This window comes from Populus euphratica, unplaced genomic scaffold (assembly GCF_000495115.2).
Source record: "Populus euphratica unplaced genomic scaffold, PopEup_1.0 scaffold32.1, whole genome shotgun sequence".
NCBI classification, from domain to species: Eukaryota; Viridiplantae; Streptophyta; class Magnoliopsida; order Malpighiales; family Salicaceae; genus Populus; species Populus euphratica.
In genome coordinates, this window is record NW_011499861.1 from 2,076,426 (window position 1) to 2,094,501 (window position 18,076).

The 18,076-nt window shown below is 33.0% G+C and overlaps 4 protein-coding genes across 23 annotated transcripts; 1 reads left to right on the forward strand and 3 right to left on the reverse strand.

Annotated features, from left to right (window-relative positions):
* Positions 1-3,456: 3,456 nt before the first annotated feature.
* Positions 3,457-6,909, reverse strand: LOC105124902 (uncharacterized). Of its 4 annotated transcripts, none has more exons than XR_842149.1 (8): positions 6,564-6,908; positions 5,924-6,247; positions 5,729-5,819; positions 5,098-5,219; positions 4,840-4,986; positions 4,130-4,294; positions 3,559-3,811; positions 3,457-3,500 (listed from the first exon to the last, which is right to left on the reverse strand). XR_842149.1 is itself a non-coding variant. In XM_011025090.1 (8 exons), the coding sequence occupies exons 2-8, from the start codon at positions 6,233-6,235 to the stop codon at positions 3,761-3,763; spliced, it is 855 nt and encodes a 284-aa protein (XP_011023392.1). In that variant the 5' UTR covers positions 6,236-6,247; positions 6,564-6,909; the 3' UTR covers positions 3,531-3,760. The 4 variants fall into 4 exon arrangements, 3 of the variants coding, with proteins under 3 accessions (XP_011023392.1, XP_011023393.1, XP_011023391.1); XM_011025090.1 differs by lacking the exon at positions 3,457-3,500 and having other exon boundaries at positions 3,531-3,811; positions 4,130-4,198; positions 4,232-4,294; positions 6,564-6,909; XM_011025091.1 differs by lacking the exon at positions 3,457-3,500 and having other exon boundaries at positions 3,531-3,811; positions 4,130-4,187; positions 4,230-4,294; positions 6,564-6,909.
* Positions 6,910-10,111: 3,202 nt separating this feature from the next.
* Positions 10,112-12,340, reverse strand: LOC105124903 (Calcium-dependent lipid-binding (CaLB domain) family protein). 2 transcript variants are annotated; one of them, XM_011025093.1, is made up of 5 exons: positions 12,026-12,340; positions 11,571-11,636; positions 11,185-11,311; positions 10,884-10,998; positions 10,112-10,546 (listed from the first exon to the last, which is right to left on the reverse strand). In XM_011025093.1, exons 1-5 carry the CDS (start codon positions 12,090-12,092, stop codon positions 10,472-10,474), a joined length of 450 nt encoding a protein of 149 aa, XP_011023395.1. In that variant the 5' UTR covers positions 12,093-12,340; the 3' UTR covers positions 10,112-10,471. The 2 variants fall into 2 exon arrangements, with proteins under 2 accessions (XP_011023395.1, XP_011023396.1); XM_011025094.1 differs by having other exon boundaries at positions 12,050-12,255.
* Positions 12,341-13,587: 1,247 nt separating this feature from the next.
* LOC105124907 (uncharacterized) lies at positions 13,588-14,773 on the forward strand. Its single transcript, XM_011025098.1, has 3 exons — positions 13,588-13,987; positions 14,085-14,231; positions 14,517-14,773. Exons 1-3 carry the CDS (start codon positions 13,754-13,756, stop codon positions 14,658-14,660), a joined length of 525 nt encoding a protein of 174 aa, XP_011023400.1. The 5' UTR covers positions 13,588-13,753; the 3' UTR covers positions 14,661-14,773.
* LOC105124905 (cell division protein FtsY homolog, chloroplastic-like) lies at positions 14,697-18,076 on the reverse strand. 16 transcript variants are annotated; one of them, XR_842163.1, is made up of 6 exons: positions 17,784-18,076; positions 17,367-17,404; positions 17,113-17,281; positions 15,545-16,173; positions 15,335-15,397; positions 14,697-15,261 (listed from the first exon to the last, which is right to left on the reverse strand). XR_842163.1 is itself a non-coding variant. In XM_011025097.1 (5 exons), the coding sequence occupies exons 3-5, from the start codon at positions 16,146-16,148 to the stop codon at positions 15,103-15,105; spliced, it is 282 nt and encodes a 93-aa protein (XP_011023399.1). In that variant the 5' UTR covers positions 16,149-16,169; positions 17,365-17,584; positions 17,815-18,076; the 3' UTR covers positions 14,697-15,102. The 16 variants fall into 16 exon arrangements, 2 of the variants coding, with proteins under 2 accessions (XP_011023399.1, XP_011023398.1); XR_842160.1 differs by having other exon boundaries at positions 15,545-16,550; XR_842151.1 differs by having other exon boundaries at positions 15,545-16,971; positions 17,011-17,281.

The following is an 18,076-nucleotide window of genomic DNA, read 5'->3' on the forward strand; positions in this document are numbered from 1 at the left end:
AACTAGCATGTTCTTTATGGCCATTGACCAAAGCAGCAAAGAGATGGAAATTCACCGTACATTTATTTATACACTGCATTTTTCGTACAATCTGAGAAAAATGAGTTAAAAGTTTACATCTTGAATGTCTTTCAACTTCAATTCAGATGCGTGTGGAGAACGTTTCCTGCCGTGTAAGGGGTGGCGCCCCTTTGGATGCTGTTCTTGAAGGCGATTAACAGTTATCAGGAGGTGTTGGTGTTTCTCACCTGTTAACGCGTGCAATTAATCACCTTTTCTTTTATTTATAAAAAGATTATAACAGTTTTGACGCCCACGATAATTGCAAAAATAATAATAATAATAATAATCTCATGAGATATGAAGTAATTAGATTATATAAAAAATAAAATTTTGAAAAAACCCCTAAAATATTAACTGTGTTCTTCTTTTTTTTCAACGACACAAAAGTAATTACATCATGCAATAAATATGTAAAATACAAAATTACCCTCGAGTGTTTGTTCAACTATTTGGTTTTTTAAGAAAAGTCATCAATCTTTAACTGGAAGCTGCATTGTGCACGATACACAATAAAGATGCCTTTTAGTTTTATTTGAAATATTCTTAGGAGCATATAATTACAATCCATCCCCTTCTAAAAATTAAAAAGACTATATCATTGGCCACTATTATGCTGCTGATCGGGTGAAATTTTTTATTTTGTAACTTTAAAAATAATATGAATAATCTATAAAATTATAATTTAACCTATAAAATTATAATTTAACTTAAAAAATTTAAGATATATTTTTTTAATATTAAATTAGTAGTATATTTAATTGATTTAAGTCAACCTAGTGAATATATCAAATTCAAGACTTAGATTACAATACTATAGTAATTCTATAAAAATCAAATAAGAATATATCAAATTCAAGACTTAGATTACGAGATTATAATAATTCTATAAAAAACAAATAAAAATAAATTACAAAATTTAATTCTCAATTAAATTAATTTTATATGATGAAATTGATCAATTAAAAGGGATTTAAAAAAATAGTCTGAGTTAATTTGTTAGACTTACAAACCGTGTTATAAAACTAAGATAACCTTGTAAAAATAAAATCAAAACAAATTACAAATTCTAATACTCAATCAGCCTAATATTAAAAACTAAAATTAAAAAAATTATTTAAAAATATATATAAAAAATAACATGAGTCAATCAGTCAAAACTATGACTCGAATTATGAAACCATGATAATGTCATATAAGAAAACAAAAAAAACTAGATTTTAGCTAACTTGTCAAATTTACAACTTTAATAATGAGACTGAGATAACCTCATACAAAAAAAAACTAGATTTTAGCTAACTTGTCAAATTTACAACTTTAATAATGAGACTGAGATAACCTTATACAGAACAAATCAAAATAAATTATGAAATTCAATTTTCAAAAGACATATCAAATTTAATGTTAAACAATGAAATTTGTAAAAACTTTAATTAAATAATAATATAAAAAATATTTTGAGTTAAACTATTAAGCATTATTCTTGAATCATGGGATTAAGATAACCTAATAAAAATAAATCAAAACAAATTATGAAGTCTAATTTCTAATTAAACATAATATTAAATGATAAAATTAGAAAAAAAATTAATTTTAAAAAAAATTAAGTCAACTAGGTTAATTCGCTAAACACATGACATGGGTTACGAAACAGGAATAATATAATAAAAAGCAAATCCAATATTAAAGGATCCATGACCTAGATCATGAGATCAAGATAACATATTAGAAATAAAATAAAAAACAATCTGATTTAATAGAGATTAAAATGTCAAAACTTGTGACTTTCATTAGATGATCAAAATATCTTTATAGAGAATAAGTCAAAGCAAATTATAAAATTCAATTTTTAATTGATTTAATATTGAGTGATAAAATTAAAAAAATAATTAAATTAAAAAAGATACAAAAAACAATTCTAATTAACTCAGGTTAACTCATTAAGTACTATTTTTTGGTCATGAGACCAAAACAACTTAATATAAAGCAAAAAAATAAAAAATAAAAATCATGATATTTAATTTTTAATCAACTCAATATTAAAAAAAATTAAAAAATTAAAAATATATATAAATAAACTAGATCAAAAAAAATTAAAAAATTAAAAAAATATATAAATAAACTAGATTAATGTATCAAATCTATTATCTATACCATAAGAGTTAGATAACTTATTCGAAAAAAAAATATAATATTAAAAAATAAAATTTAAAAAAATATTAATTAAAAAAATTAAAGGAAAAAAGTACCATTTCAATTTCAAGTAATTTATAAGGAAAGGGTACTAAAAACTCCTTTTTTTTATTTAGAAAAAAGTGTTTTTTTCATTAATTAAATAATAAAAGTGATTAATTAGAAACATGAAATACAATAAGGCTTGCTTGATTAATTAAAAATATAAAAGAAAATCAGGCTTCTTTCCATTTGGAAAAAGAAAAAAAACATCACATGTGAAAGAATGGCAGTCTATTGATTTCAGAGATTGCTTGTTGGTATAATAATAATAATTTTTTTGAGTATTTTTTTTAAGAAATATATTAATTTTTTATTTTTAATAATATTATTAAAATAATTTAAAAATAAAAAATAAATTATTTTAAATTAAATAAAAAAATATTTTTAAAACATAAAAATTAAAAGGTTTTTATCATATACGGAGAAAAATACAAAGAAAGAAATGAGAAAAAGAAGGACCGTCGATGTGAATATTTTACAGGAAAATCGAACGGTTCGACTAAACGCCAACAAGTTGCAAAACTGGAGCGCGTTGAATTAGGGTTTCTCCACCCCTAGGCTCCTACACTATAAATATAATCCACACTCGTTCGCTTCCGTCAGTGCTCGACCCTTTCTTTCCTTTCCTCACCAAGCTCCCTCAACCTTCTCTCTATTTATCGGCGTGTCCTTTGGCTCGTGTATCTCTTTTTCTCTGATTTTAAGTTGCTTTCTCTACAGGTATAAATTCATCAGGTTTTGTTTCTGGGGATTTGATCTGATTTTTTAAACTAGAGGGACAAAATGAAATCATGGGATGAAGAAAAAAACTGCAACAAAATGATCGATTAATTTCGTGATTACTTGTATTTAAGTCTCTGATGATTCCATTTGCCCTACCTTTTCTTATTAATTTTATGTTTAGTAATGTGGATATTTTCTTAATCTCAATGCGATTTCCTGGGAGATATGATGAGATAAACCTTTGGTCCGTGTTTCTGATTTAACCGTGACCGATAATTTTTACCAATTTCTGATCTCCTCCAATTTGAGCCTCAAGAGTCAAGAATTATGTTTCTTTCTTTCTTTGTTATCATTATTAGATTAGAAATTGAATGTTAAACTCAAGTTATCATCATGAGTCATGAATGAATTCACATGTCAGACTTCAGAGGAAGGAAAGTCAGACTACTAATCATCACGCTAATCAGTCTCGATAAAAATCCCTGACTTCAGAGGAAGGAAAGTCAGACTACTCACGCTAATCAGTCTCGATAAAAATCCATTGAACAATTCCCAGAGGTCAACAATTTATGAAAAAAAAAAAAAATCCGAGCTGAATTTAAACAAAACGAGCCGCGAAGGAGTCCACGGTTTGCAATCAATGCTTTCCACCCTTATCTTTGGTGGTAGGGTGGTTAGTCAAGCAGTTCTGTATAATACGCTTGTGCTTTGATGATCCAGTCCAAAAGAGCCTTACTCCACTTCATCTGCTTTCTGGGGAAGCCTGGGACTTCTCAATAAGAGACTCCATTTTCTGGTACGAAAAATAAAAGAGAGAAATGAGGGACACTTGCAAAAACAAACGAGAATACTAGCAGAAGCAACTATTTTCGGCTTGTCAAGGAAACTAAGGTGAAAAAAAAAGCATGATGTGCTAGGTTACTTGAAAGTTATACTTGTAAGGATGGGCAACTCAAAAAATCATTTGTTTGAATGTTCCGAGGAAGTGGGCAAGTGTTTCGCGGAATGCTTACCACTTCATTCAAGGATGAACACAGAAAAAAAATTTCAGAAGAAAACCGGAAACTCTTTTCTTTATTTACATTTGCCAAGACCAGATAAAGGTCCTTACCTTTACTGATTCACAGACTTCTCCAAGTTTACTTAGCAGCATTTCCCCTTGTATTAAACTTTTATGCTCCATTGAAGTGTAGCGTGGTGAACCCCTATGCTCTGATGAAGCATAGCGTGGTGAACCTCTATGCTCTGATGAAGTATAGCGTGGTGAACCTGTCATCTGCAAAGTATAGGCGGTATCTCTCAGTTTCAGGAACATCAATTTGATGAATGCAGTAACACATCCGCACCCACCATCCATCCTCCTGAGAGTTTAGAATGCATATCCAAATGAAATGGACTTCACTTTTGCAAGGGAAGTAGAAGTCAAAGAACCTCTATGTCTTGTAAGCAGAATCAGTTTAAGGTACCAAGGGAGAATAGAAATTGCGCTGCACCAAACTCGACTCGCACCTTAATGTGTATCATAAGAACCACAGCATCCAAGGTTCATTCTCCACAATAAGGTAGCTAAAATAAGAACTTAATCCATAATGGTTCGGGCTGTTACAAACTGAATAACTCAGCTAGAACAAGGCATAAAAACCTCAAATGTGTTACTACAGTGAGATTGAAGTTGTTAGAGTAAGGATATTTCAATGGGAGGAAAAGGATGTGTTGGCCTTCATAAATAAAGAATTGGAAACAACTTCTAAAGAATACGTCTTCTAAGAATTGGAAACAACTTCTAAAGAATACGTAGAAAAAGTTTGAAGTTTAAATTACCTTCCAGCTTTTGGATGGTGATTTAAAGACAGATGGTCCCTCGTTCAATGATCCTACTCTGGACAGGCTTTCCTCTTCAATAGCAAGAGTAGGATTCCAACCTTTCCCAAAATCCTGTACATTCTTTGAAGCTTCTGTTATTATCACCTGCAAGAAATGCATTGTTATAGCCAACTTGTATCCTGCTCATCTTGTTTCAAAAGCAAGAACATTCACAGTGAAATAAGGCAATAAAGTAACCAATCAAGTTTGCAATACCTTCCTCAAAACTCCAGGGTCGGAAACACCTTGAACCTGGAGTTCATCTACAGGTGCGGCTTTTCCATGCACAATGCTTTCAACTCTAAATGTATGGATTCCATAAAGGGACTGTAAGCAACCTATGAAGAATCAGAACATATTAATCTCACCAGTCTTTATGAAGCGATCATTCAAGAGGACATGGTTCGCATACAAAGAAAATTGATTAAATCATTCATCTTTCACTGAAGAAGAAGCATATACAATTCACGAGTCATCCAAAAAGACAAAAAAATATGCACATTTGCAGTGCATTCAATGATTAGCTAGCCAGACTTTTGACAAGAATACTTACGAGCAACCAAGAAAAATAATTAAAAAAAAAGCATAGCAGCTGTCCAACCAACAGGAAAATAGCATTTACAATCATGTAGCCTGGCAGGAAAAAAAAACTGCATAGCCTATTCTTCTCTTTAGGCCATATCCTTGGGCAACAGGGATTTAGAGAGGAAGACATACATACACCTAGCCTAAACTATCATACATGCAACCCACAAATTATAAACTCCATCTAGCAAATGGAAGAGCGAACAAGAAAAGAGCAATGGAAATCTGTCACAACAAAAATCTATTGATATTGCATCAATACCTTGTTCAATAATGACATCAATCACCAGGGATAGAGGAATGCACTTCTCAATTGTTGCAACACGCCAAAAGAGTATCGAAGGCCTTGAAAACTTCACACAAGAAAAATAATACTGAATGTAAGAATTGCATCTATGCTACTAATTCTCTCTTGTAATTATCCAGAGAAAAAAAAAAAAACTACACATATGAGTACCTTGTAAACTATCTCATTAGCAGTAACATACAGTTTGCGCGAGGAAATATCCTTTTGAAGCATGTATCTTCTAAAGGGAAAACAGAGCAACATAATGATGCCAATCCCCCAAGCTAAAACCAGCAACAATGATATAGAAATCCATATAATGGTGTCATATTTAACATGATTTTTCGCAAGTTCTTCGAAGGAAGCTGCATACAATATCTGTTCTTCGTCATCCTCAACATTCAACTCTGATTCAGGAGAGGCAATTAGGGGATCTCTTGATGACCCAAGTTCTGATAAACCATCAGTATGTCCCAAAATCATGCTTCAAGCTCTCTGAGAATACAAAACTTCAAAATTAAACTTCATTCGCAACTCTAATTCAATAACACTGATTGATCCAAAAACACGACAGAACAAAAATTAGAGCTAAACTACAGTTGTGAATGCTAAAAGAAATAAACCCCAAAAATTTTACATCAAACTTTCATAACAATATTGTTCAGAATTAGATAATCACTCTCATTTTGAAGCACTTAGCTAAATCGATGCAGTTAGAGCTTTTATAAGCAACCAAATAGTCGAAAATAAAGACTTAAAATAAGTCTTAGATTACCAAGGAGAGTGGAAAGAGAGTGTATTTTAGCTTTACCTGGTAAGTCTTCCGAATCTTGAGAGCCCAAATGCTAAAATCTGAGTCTTGAATTTTGTAAGACATGTTGTTAGGGGTTTGGTGTTTTTTGGGGAGGTTTATGGTTAGCCAAAACTACCAGTCCACTCCATGCTCTTCTCTTCCCTTCTCTTCCTTTTCAATTCTTTATTATTTATGCTTCCAGAAGTAAATAATCAGAGAATTTTAAGACCAAAGGAAGCGCCTTAAACATGGTTCTTGCCACCAAAGTACTTCAACATTCAACAACTTGATTAATCGTACTGTTTGGTTCCTATTCTCCTGAAAGTTTCTCGATATGGCCCGCTTACTGTTGTTTTCAACAAGAGCCTCTAATCTAAAACTCTTTTTTTATGTGATTTCTCCGTCAACTTCCTTCTAGTTTACGTTAATTATTGACATCATGCAAAAACGATGGACATATATTTACCATAAATTTAGCCTAGCAATACCTGGTTAATCTAGAGGGCAGACTCGAGACCCGGTAGACCCATAGATGTTTATTACATTGGAAAAATAGCATGGAGCAAAAGCTCCAGGGAGCTTATTAAACTTTTTCGAGACAAGCAAAAGAAGCTGACTGGGCTTGAATTGGATTTAATATGTGTTCTAGGTTATAAGTAAAAATGTATTTATTATTAATAAATATTTCATTTATTTTTAACATTAAATTAATAAAACTAAAATAAAGATGAAATTCATGAGATAAAAATATTTTGCCAAAAATATTATAAAGCTATTATAATTATGAGATTTTTATTGAATCAAAACATTATTTCTAAAATATTTCTTCGTTGATACTCTTTTAAATACTAAATATTTATGCAAAGAACAAATATAATTTAATATGAGAAATATATTTTATACTCTAATATTAAAGTAAAATAATGTTGATGAAATTATATTAATTATATTGAGAAACCAGTTCTTGAGAAGTTACATCAAATTATTAATAACTTTTCTAATATTTAGAGGATTATAATATATATAGTTTTCAAATAAAAATTTATCAATTATTTAATTAATAATAAATTAAATTATTTAATTATAATTATAATTTATATCCAAGTCAACATATTATTAATTTAATAATCTATACATATTAAAAATTATTAGTCACAAGTTAAATTAGGATGATTTAATTAAGTATGACTTAATTAAAATATATTTTAAAAATTAAAATATAATTAACACATGAGTTAAATTTTTAAAACTAAAAAAATAAAGTAAGTTAACATTTATCAGTAAATTGCAACTGTAGTCCAATCAGGAGTATCCACCTTTTCTATTGTTTTTTTCCTCTCATGGAGAACTTCCATAGATGTCCTCAAAATGTTCCTGATTCCTAGCACCACAAACGTGGTTTGCAAAACGACAGCAGAAGCATTAGCAACGGGCAAATTGTTGAGGCCACAAGCAAGGCTTTAACAAATAAGGCTGATAGAGGAGTTTGCTATGACTCCAGTTTCAGTTGATTTATACATCTTCATCGATTTTTCAATAAATGCCAGAGCATTTGATGCACGTCTTCCTTGCCGGGGCGGTTAAAAAAAAGAGAAGATGATTCGGAAGATTGTAGTTGAAGATGGGTCAAGGAATTTATACTAACAACCCAGGCCCAACATCACAAGAGACGAGGCAAAGCCTAGTACCCAAGGTGTAGAGCATGAGTAGAGCCCGAGCCCATAAAATAATGAGCCCAGAAACTTCCAGTTTGAAAGACACTAATGGGCCTATGATTTCATTCTAAACACTGAAACATCAAATCCTGGACATTGTAAGCACAAGGCCACCTGTTGGGACGCTGGAATGCAAATAATAAATCCTGACCACCTGAAAGATCTCGGGCATAATCGAGCTAGAGAAATTATAGAACCACATCGACAACACACCACCATAGACACGATTCACAGTCCTGTGGCTCCTGGACAATCTAGACCTCTTGTATTCAGCAGGTCTCAAGTGTGGAATCTGTGAAATAAAAAATTCTTTCAAACCCAGAACCTTCAGATAAAACTTTGTGAAGAAGAGGAGAGTTTAAAGTTCGACAGCCAGCATTAATGGTTTTCTCTTTCAGTATGAGGTGGCTACTGAAAAACATCAAGGGCACAATAGATAGATTTTGCCTGCAAAACTTGAACAAAAGAAACTTGTATCAGATAAGCAACCAGGAAAAGTATACCATAAAAAAACATTAAGCTTACGAAGAATCCATGTTAGACTACTCAACCATATCTAAAGGTGCAAAAGCAGTTCAAACAGGTGCTATAAATTTCCAACTTCTAACAAAACAATGTTACTCATCTAGGCCACTTATGTTCGTTGCATCCAAAATCTTTCCTCATAAATCCTAGAGTCAGTTGTGATTACTGCATAGCAGATCATTCAAAAAAAATTCTATTTCTATGAACACGACAAAAGAAATAGAAACCACCCGTACATCTAATTATCCATCATCCAAGTTTAATTTAGGTATCTCTTGTTCCCTGGATGATGTCTTGATTCTGTTTCTTCATTCATGCAGAATTGTCCCAATCCTTTATCTTTTCCTCTTTCCTGCATCCATCTTTACAATAATTTTATATTCCTTTTAATATTTTAAAAGAGATTAGGAAACACTGTTTATTGTAATGTATCTTGGTGCAAACTCGATGTTATTCTTCTAATTTTCATAAAGTTTCGAATATTATTCCAAACAATTTAATAAATTGCTATTTTAATTCTTCTTTTTTGAGACTTTTTAGATCTTTGCGTCTTTTAATGTGAAATCATAACATTTATAAGGATTTGAGAGGAAATAATGAGATCACAACAAGAAAAAAACTAAAAAAAAAATATGAAAAAAAGAGCTATGTTATGTTTGATACTGTAATGCGTGTTATTTTTTATTTAAAAATATATTGAAATAATTTTTTTTTAAAGCCTTTATTTGAGCATTACTCTGTGGGATATTGCAAGGTATAATGTTGACAGAGATCATGCTAAAATTATGACATTTTAACATTACCGTTACTCGGTCAATAATTTGGAATTTCTTTTATTTTTTCTTGCTAACAATACTTTTTAATCCGCCACTGGCCTCGCAACGAAAAAATTGACTGTGGAAGGAGATTGATCAAGGGAGAAAGGTTTCGTTTCAGCATCAGAACCTTTCGGAGCTTCTCAGGCTGAGCTTGAAGGGAAGCAGGTACCTATCCGAGCTGAGACAGCTCATCTGCAATAGCCAGTTTTTTGCAGGGCTAAAAGGGTTCTAAGGGCAACAACACCTGTGCAAAGAGATAAAAAAAATATATAGAAGAACGAACGAACTCGAGCCTCTAGGAGGAATGGCCTCTGCAGAAATGTTTTTGTACCTGTGATTCAGAAGTTAGGTACTTCTTCCTAAATCTTTCCTGTTGCGGTTTGCATTAGACTAGAAACTTGAACACGGATCCTGTTCAAAATCTACTCCAGTTTATCTGGAGGTTTCTCTGGTAATGCTGGTGATGCTTTTGCTGTCCTTGTTCCTAATATACATACACTGTGATATGGGCATGATTGTAACATGAGCACTATCACTTGGATTAAAAGGCTGTTTTACATTGCGTTTCAGCTGTTGAATATATTTAACCATCGCCCAGTGGTAGAAAATGAGTACAGTGATGCAGATTCCCTGTGGTGTATAAAATTCCTGTCTCAAAACTATCCTTGGCCACTGGGTTAAACCATGGGTAGCAAAGTGAGGAAACACAGGTCTCTACAACAATTTTATCCGTGAAGAAAGACTAGAAGAGTTTATTAATGCAAACCCGTACAAACTGGAATTCCCAAAACAAATCAAAGTGTTTATTTTCCCTTCACTTTCAACACCAAGGATCTGAAAACGATGAGCTTGCCCTGAAGACATGAAATCAATCTGTGTAAGCTGATTCTTTCCAGCCTCCATAACTCTCCTCCCCAGCATCAAATGCCCTACTAGTGCGACGCTGCAGGATGGAGATATTGCGATTAGGGAAAAATTAGCATAAAACATTAAAGTGTCATGGTTATGAAATCACAGAGAGAAAACAGTAATTATATCAGAAAATGAACAGAACAATACTTGTTCTTCACATACTACAGTTAAAATATCAGTCCATGTTCTTGCTTGGAATCTACCGTCTCTCCGGGACTTGACCATTTTACTGCTCAGTAATGGCTTTGAGACAAATCGTAGAGCTCTTGGTCACAGGAGCCAGCTAGGCCCCAAAAGGATCATGAAATGAATCGATATTACCCAGCTAAAGGAGCTACATGTAGGAGAACCGAAGAACTAGAAAATACCTCGGGAGTAAAACTAAGGCCAACTCTGATCTCTCCACGGTACTCCTCGTCCTTGACAACATTGTATGCAGTTGTTGGCAGATTTCCTTCTATGAATAGTGGCTCCAAAGGAATGCTGCAACATGGAATATGATGCAGATAATCTTAGTCCTTGCATGTTCTAATGCAAAAGAAATAATTATGCATATACAGAACTAACAGCATAGTACGGTCCTCATTGATAAAATCCACAAACATTTTGGTATATCGATCTTCCTGGTGAAAAAACAATTAAAATTAGATGAAAATGAATGTGACCCACCTTGCTTTACCAAGGTAATCATCATCCGTGAGAGTGTCATGATCCACTATCTTCAGAACGAGTTCTGAGGTACCCTCGGAAATGGTAAAAACGAAGGTTTCATTCCATTCTGGTTCAGATCCTTGTCCTGCATAAACCAGTCACTTATTCAATTGAAAACACATATATATATAGAGAGAGAGTCATTTGCAGTTTCCTGAAGGATTTAAACAGATACATTACACGTTGACCAACATGTGTTGTGATCAGCAAAATATCCTTCTAATTTGATCCCAGACACAAACGCGAATTAAATAAAAATCTATGGCATCCTCTGTTATTCAACCAAATTAATCTTGAATGTGCGATGCCTAAAAATATATTTGGAAAGGGGTCTAGAAATGAACCTGAAGCAACACTGCTTCTTTGCTCCTGAGATCGGCAAGTGAGAAGCACATATGGATCGATATTGGCTGCTCATGAACATGTAAATCAATGCATTAATTTACCAGGTTAATTTCACAAAACTAACGAATAAAATATCGTATGTAGATTTTCAAAATCATCAACTAGAAATTGAGAAGTTGAGACTTGTCTGATCTGATCGCTAACAAATCATATGGTTAGTGTTAGATTACATGGATATGTTTTGACATCACTGCAGGGAACCCTATAATCTGGATCGATCATAGCAAGATCTTACATAAAACTCAAAGAAAACACTGAAAGAAATCATATGGTTAGTGTGAAATTGAATTTGTAGATAAACCAAAAATTCCTTGATCATAAAGCACACTCGAGATGCACTATCTATGAAAACATATCTTAGGACTTTGGTGGAAAGGACGGAGAGGAATCTTACAGAAGAAATCGGTGTTCTCGAGACCTTTGGCTCCGACAAGAAGAACTTGAATAGTCCCTTCAGGCATCTTGCTAACTCTGGTTATTCTTTTAGGACCAGGAACGTAGCACTAAATTACAGAAAATATATGGAGAATCAGACGATTGTGTTTTTCTTATTCTCTGAGGATTTAGAAATTATAAATACATGAATCAGCTTCTTTTTTTTATAGATTGCCAACTTTTTTCCAGCTAATTACATATGGGGAATGATCTGTCTGATCTTGTTTTATTTATTTGGGGAGTTGACCTGTTTTTAGTCACTGCTGACCATCATACATATAGAGCGTTACGATTACAAAATTCATATTTGGAAACAACATCATCTGTCCGTATACATTTATGATGATTTTTTTTTTACATTCATAAATAAATCTAAAAATATTTATATAATAAATTTTTTACAAGAGTTGAAACTCATTGTAAACTCGTAATCTATATTATAACCTTAATAAAATTTAATAATTTTAATTTTAATTTTTTCTATTTAAAATAAATATTTATAAAATTAAAAATCAATTAAATATCAAAATATAAATTTTTATCCAAATACACATATATAACTTAGGATTTAACATTCCTATATATTCTAATATCGTGGTCACAATTATCAAATCATACAATAATTCCAAATTCACTCTAATTTCTATAAAAATTAACTCACATATCATCAATTAACACAAAAAAAAATTAACACAAAAATTACATCATCTATTCAAGTTTTCCAAATTCCCTATCTTCACAACTATAAATTTTCGGCCATATACAGCAAAATTCAAGACAAACCAGCTTACAACCTTTCAATTCCATTTCCAAATAATTTTGGTACTTCTTCTCTTACCCATCTAGCCATAAGACCCATTACTTATACGATCTATTACATATGAATTACAACACAATTTCAGAACAACCCAATTCAGCAATTTCGCTTCAAATTAAGCAAAAATCTCTAACTTAATGTCATGATTTATCACCTATGGCTTCTAAGATTTTATTTTTTCATGTTTTACACTCAAAATATCTATAAAAATTGTCTGAAAACACAAAATTAAATTGAAAATTCCTTTTCTTTTCTAGCTTAAAAAAAGTACCTCAATGGATCTCATATTGTCAAATGAAATCTACCTATATTAAGATTGATTTTTTTTTTGTTATGGGATATTCTTTCTTTCTTTCATGCTATTTTTTAATAAGTTTCTCTCTCATCCTTTAAAAATCAAAGATTAGAAAAAGAAAACAAAATAAGCTTTTAGATCAAAACTAAAATTTTAAAAGGGACAATAGAGAATAAGGAAAAATTACAAATTAAAAGGCATCTTTTTTTGTATCTATTTTGAGGTTTTTTTTCCTTATTTTACATTGCATTTCTCTCTTATTTTATTTCATTTTTCACAATTTAAAAATTAAATTTTATTAAAAAATATTAAATTAAAAAAATATTTTTTTTGAATAAATTAGAAAAAAATTAAAAAGTAATAAAAAGGAGCGGACGTCATTAACTAACAACTTTATTTTTTCCCTCCCCTTTTCTTCCAACACGCCCTAAAAAAAATTTTAGTGTGGATCTAGACAGGAGGTTAAATTTTGCTATTTGAGCCAGTCCTAGGATTTAAATCAAAGAATTATGAGCATAACTACCCAGAAGATTAGGTGGGATTGAAGGAGCAAACAGACGCAGAGGCAGGGAGAGATGACAGAAACCTCTTCTTCTTCTTCTTCCACGACAACCATATCAAAAGACCTGCCTTCAGATTATGTCTCGGCAGTCAAAGGTTTTTTTGCAGACGTCGGAATCCATGCCTCTCTCCCTCAAAACTCCTTCTCCAAAGACTTCTACTCTGATCTCATTCGCGATCTCCTTAAAGTCGACAATGTCCTACGTGGGCGCGTCTCTTGCATCTTCTCTGTCTCACCTGCTGTTGGTGTAAGATTCTCACTCGTTGCTTTCTAAAAATTCATGAAGAAATGGGATTGAAAATGATTTGTTTTTGTTTAACCGTCTTTTTAATTTACTGTCCTAGAATTACTTTAATGGGCTACACGGAGGCGCTGTTGGAGCTATAGCAGAGAGAGTGTCCATTGCTTGTGCTAGAACGGTAGTGGCTGGTGATAAAGAGCTGTTTCTTGGTGAATTAAGTATCTCTTATCTCTCTGCAGCAACACTAAATGTGAGTTTTTCCTTTGGTGTCTTTTATGCTTGTCTCGTTTGCAATATAGAAAAAGCCTCAAGACTAATTAACTTGTGTAAGTTTAGAATCCCCCCAACTCAATTTCCTTCATCTGCATTTATTTTATGGTTTAGTTTAACTCGTAATTCGTTGCCTTACAATGCGGTACTTAACTCTGTATAATGACTTTTTCACCTGTGTTGATTATATTGGCTTTACATGCCTGAGGATTCTTATCCGATATAGTACAGTCATACAATCTTTTTAAAAAATTTATCTTGGCAGGAGGTGTTGGTTGTTGAAGCGGCCGTAGCGAGGAGTGGAAGGAACTTGACTGCAGTTGCATCCGAATTCAGAATCAAGAAAACCAGGAAGTTGGTCTACATTTCTCGCGCTACCATCTATCACATGCCTCCTGCCAAGTTATGAATTTCTGTGATTCGAAATATGTTGTTATTTTATCTATTTGAATGCTTTGCCTGCAAACATTAACGAGTTCTTTTAATTTGTTCAATAAGAATGAGATGCTCGTTGCAGTATTCTGATATCCTGTTGTAGGTATCTGATAGTTTATGTTAATGTGCCTTTCAAAGTGTGCGAGTGTGTGGGCGTGCTTGAACTCAAAACAGGACATAATAATCTTAGAAAAGCAATTTAGTATTTTTGTGGGTCATTTGTGTTCACTTCTGCGTGCAGCAGCTGCTGCCGTTGCCTTTGCGTCCTCTGTAATGTTGTGCATTTAGATGCATGCTTCTTTGATAAGTTTACAGGGATAGAAATTATAAGATTCCTTCCTAGCTTGGAAATTAGATATGCATCATGGCCAACTGCAATCACCTTTTCAAATGATGAAGCATCTCTGGCAATATTATTAAATCGGACTTGCATATTCACACCATCTGGGACATGAACGTCCCTTAGAAAATATGGCATTAACAAAAGCCTCGGCATCAAAGGGTTGAAGGTCTTCTACACCTTCTCCAACACCCACGAACTTTACAGGGATGCCAGGCTCGTCATCCACACTGACCTGCATAAGGAAATTAGCCTCACTAATCACCAAAATCATGAAACAAAAGGAATTCATTGAAACTGGAGCATACCACACAGCCGCCTCTAGCAGAACCATTGAGTTTTGTCAAAATGAAACCAGTTATTCCAACAACCTGTTAGCACAGTTGCATGTTAAAGACTTGAACAAGAAGTTTAACACTTGAAGAAAGAATAATAGCATCAAAGCGTGGCAATCGGGAAACATTACATACATGAAAAACAGAAAAAAGCAGTAGGTGATTGTGTTGCCAGTAACTTGCCTAATTGTTCATTCCTCAAAAAGGTTGTTAGGTCGTGTTTCTGCACCTAGATAATCATGTTTAGACTGTGGCCTCTCTCCCTTTCCTCCTTTTGGATTAATCCTTTGGCTGTTCTAAGAATGTTCCTTTCTTCCAAAAATTACCACGGGCATAATAATGCCAACAAAAACGTTGAGAACATACACGATATAAATGAAGAGGCAATCACTAAAATATTTTGCTGATCCATTCTACAAGAATTGTTCAAGCTTAGTCTTTGGCAGTGCAAAGCAATTTTTAAGAGTAATTATCAACTGCTTGATGATATTTCATCCCTAAAACGAGTTTTCCATAACCGATGATTATAACCATATATCTTATGTAAAAAATCCAGATAGAACTGTAACTATAAAACACCAAACAAGAGATCTCAAAGGATTAAAATTTCTGGCAAAATCTTTCAGATTAGGAATGTGTAAATTGACCATGAAAGATGGTGTTGGAGACAGAAATAAATGGTACAGAAGCAATGACTTGAATATAAAACATCATGATCACAGCTTACATCAGGTGCACCACGTACTATTTTCCCCGCAGCTTTCTTACATGCTTTTAACTCATCCATGAGGCTGTAATTAGTGTGGAGAGACCTGATAAATATATATATATAGGTTTCAGTTAAGACATAACAGGTAGAAAGCACATAGAAGTTGGATAGCTAATCATGGAATATCTGCAGACATGCATCAAGATCTGTCACACAAAACAATATCAAATTCTTGTTCTTTCCCTTTCTTTACAGCCTGAGAAAGAACTATTTGAAAAACACTTCAAGATCATATGTTAGTAGCCATGCCAAGTATTCAAACTTTTAAAGATTGGCAAAAGGCTAAAGTAGTTGTCTATCTGATGATGATTAGGCCTTCTCTCCTTCAGCCACAGCAATCTGACACCCAGTTCTTTCAGCCCATATCTCCAACTGGTCACTGGAAGCTGCCCTTAATGTATCACCTGCTGCCAGAAGTATCTGGAATGATAGCAAAAGCCCAAGGAAAGACCTTTTGTGAACGAGACAATCTCTCTTTTTGGGAGATTCAGAAAGGACAAAACGATAAACTAAGCAACAATTCAAGCCGAACGAGAAAAAATGGAAAGAAAATAATCACATGTGCACAAGTAGTGCAGTAAGATCCCTGAACTATGTCCTCTGACTGCACTCGCTGGTACACCCTCTACATTCGCAAAGTAATAAATTTATTCATATCCCTAGGAGTCAATAGCAATTTAACTAAGCCCCTGTGATGGTTATATATATTCAAGCAATTGATACAACGCTTTTCCAGCAGATCTATGACACAACATTCAAATAAAGGGCCGTTCTAAATTTTCTTAATCCATACAATTGATAGTTATATATATTCAAGAAAAATTATACAGAATGCATTTCTCTACATCCACAACTCATTACGGAATTTGTGTGGAGGAACAAGGAAGTCCTTCTGAAACATAGACCATGCACTTTAATTGCAAGCCAAGAAAAGGCTACAACTTTCAAATTCTCCAAAATAAATCTAAATCTTAATCCATACCAGTAGAATCAACGGATAGAATTGGTATTTGGTAAAACAGCATCGTCAAGAGCCAAAATTCAACAACATATTCATGAACCTTTTGAGTCCTCATCACAATGAGCACTTTTTCCCTGGGATGTCAAATCAGTTGCCAGAAACTTGGATCAATATTATCTTCAATTCAGCTCTACGGATAATGCAAATTTCAGTATCCTAATACTCTCTTTGTAAAGGCATCTATCACATTGCAACAAAAGCAAGCAAAATCTCACCTTTTCCCCTGATTTCTTCAATCTATATGCTAGCTTTCCTGCAGCATCGGCAGCGAATGAGATCACATTTCTTTAGCAACCAATAGGAACAAAAAAGGTTATATATATATATATATAGAGAGAGAGAGAGAGAGAGTCTCAAGAACACAAGTCCATGAGACTGTATTTAGGACCTCAAACTTCTCAGAAAAGCAATGAACTAATAAAGCCTCTCTAAGCTTCGAAGTCAAATTCTACAACTCAAACCTCCTCACAATTTGGAGCCACACTTCTCTCAATGTGTATGTTACCAGAAACCATTAAAAATTTGGCAATCATTAAACTGGCTTAGGTAAATATTCCAACCACTCAAAACAATTACCTCATTTCCAAAATTCAATTCAAAACCAATAATTAGTAGCTAAATTCTTGACTTACCAAGGGATGTTGTCTTCCCACCTCCATCAACACCAGCTATCATAGCGACAGCCGGTTTCCTGACAACATAGCGTCAACCATAACAGCTCCAGATTGAAAAACCAAACTTGATCATCACATACCACACAAAAAAAAAAACTTGAATCCTAGTTGAAATTCAGTTTTATTCCCTTTCTTCTCTAACAAATTCAACACACTCTTCTTCGATGCATCCTACAAACCAAAAGAGAAAAAAAATCATTACAATTCAAATGGCAACGATTTTCTTTTACGAACTCTTGTTCTTGTATAGT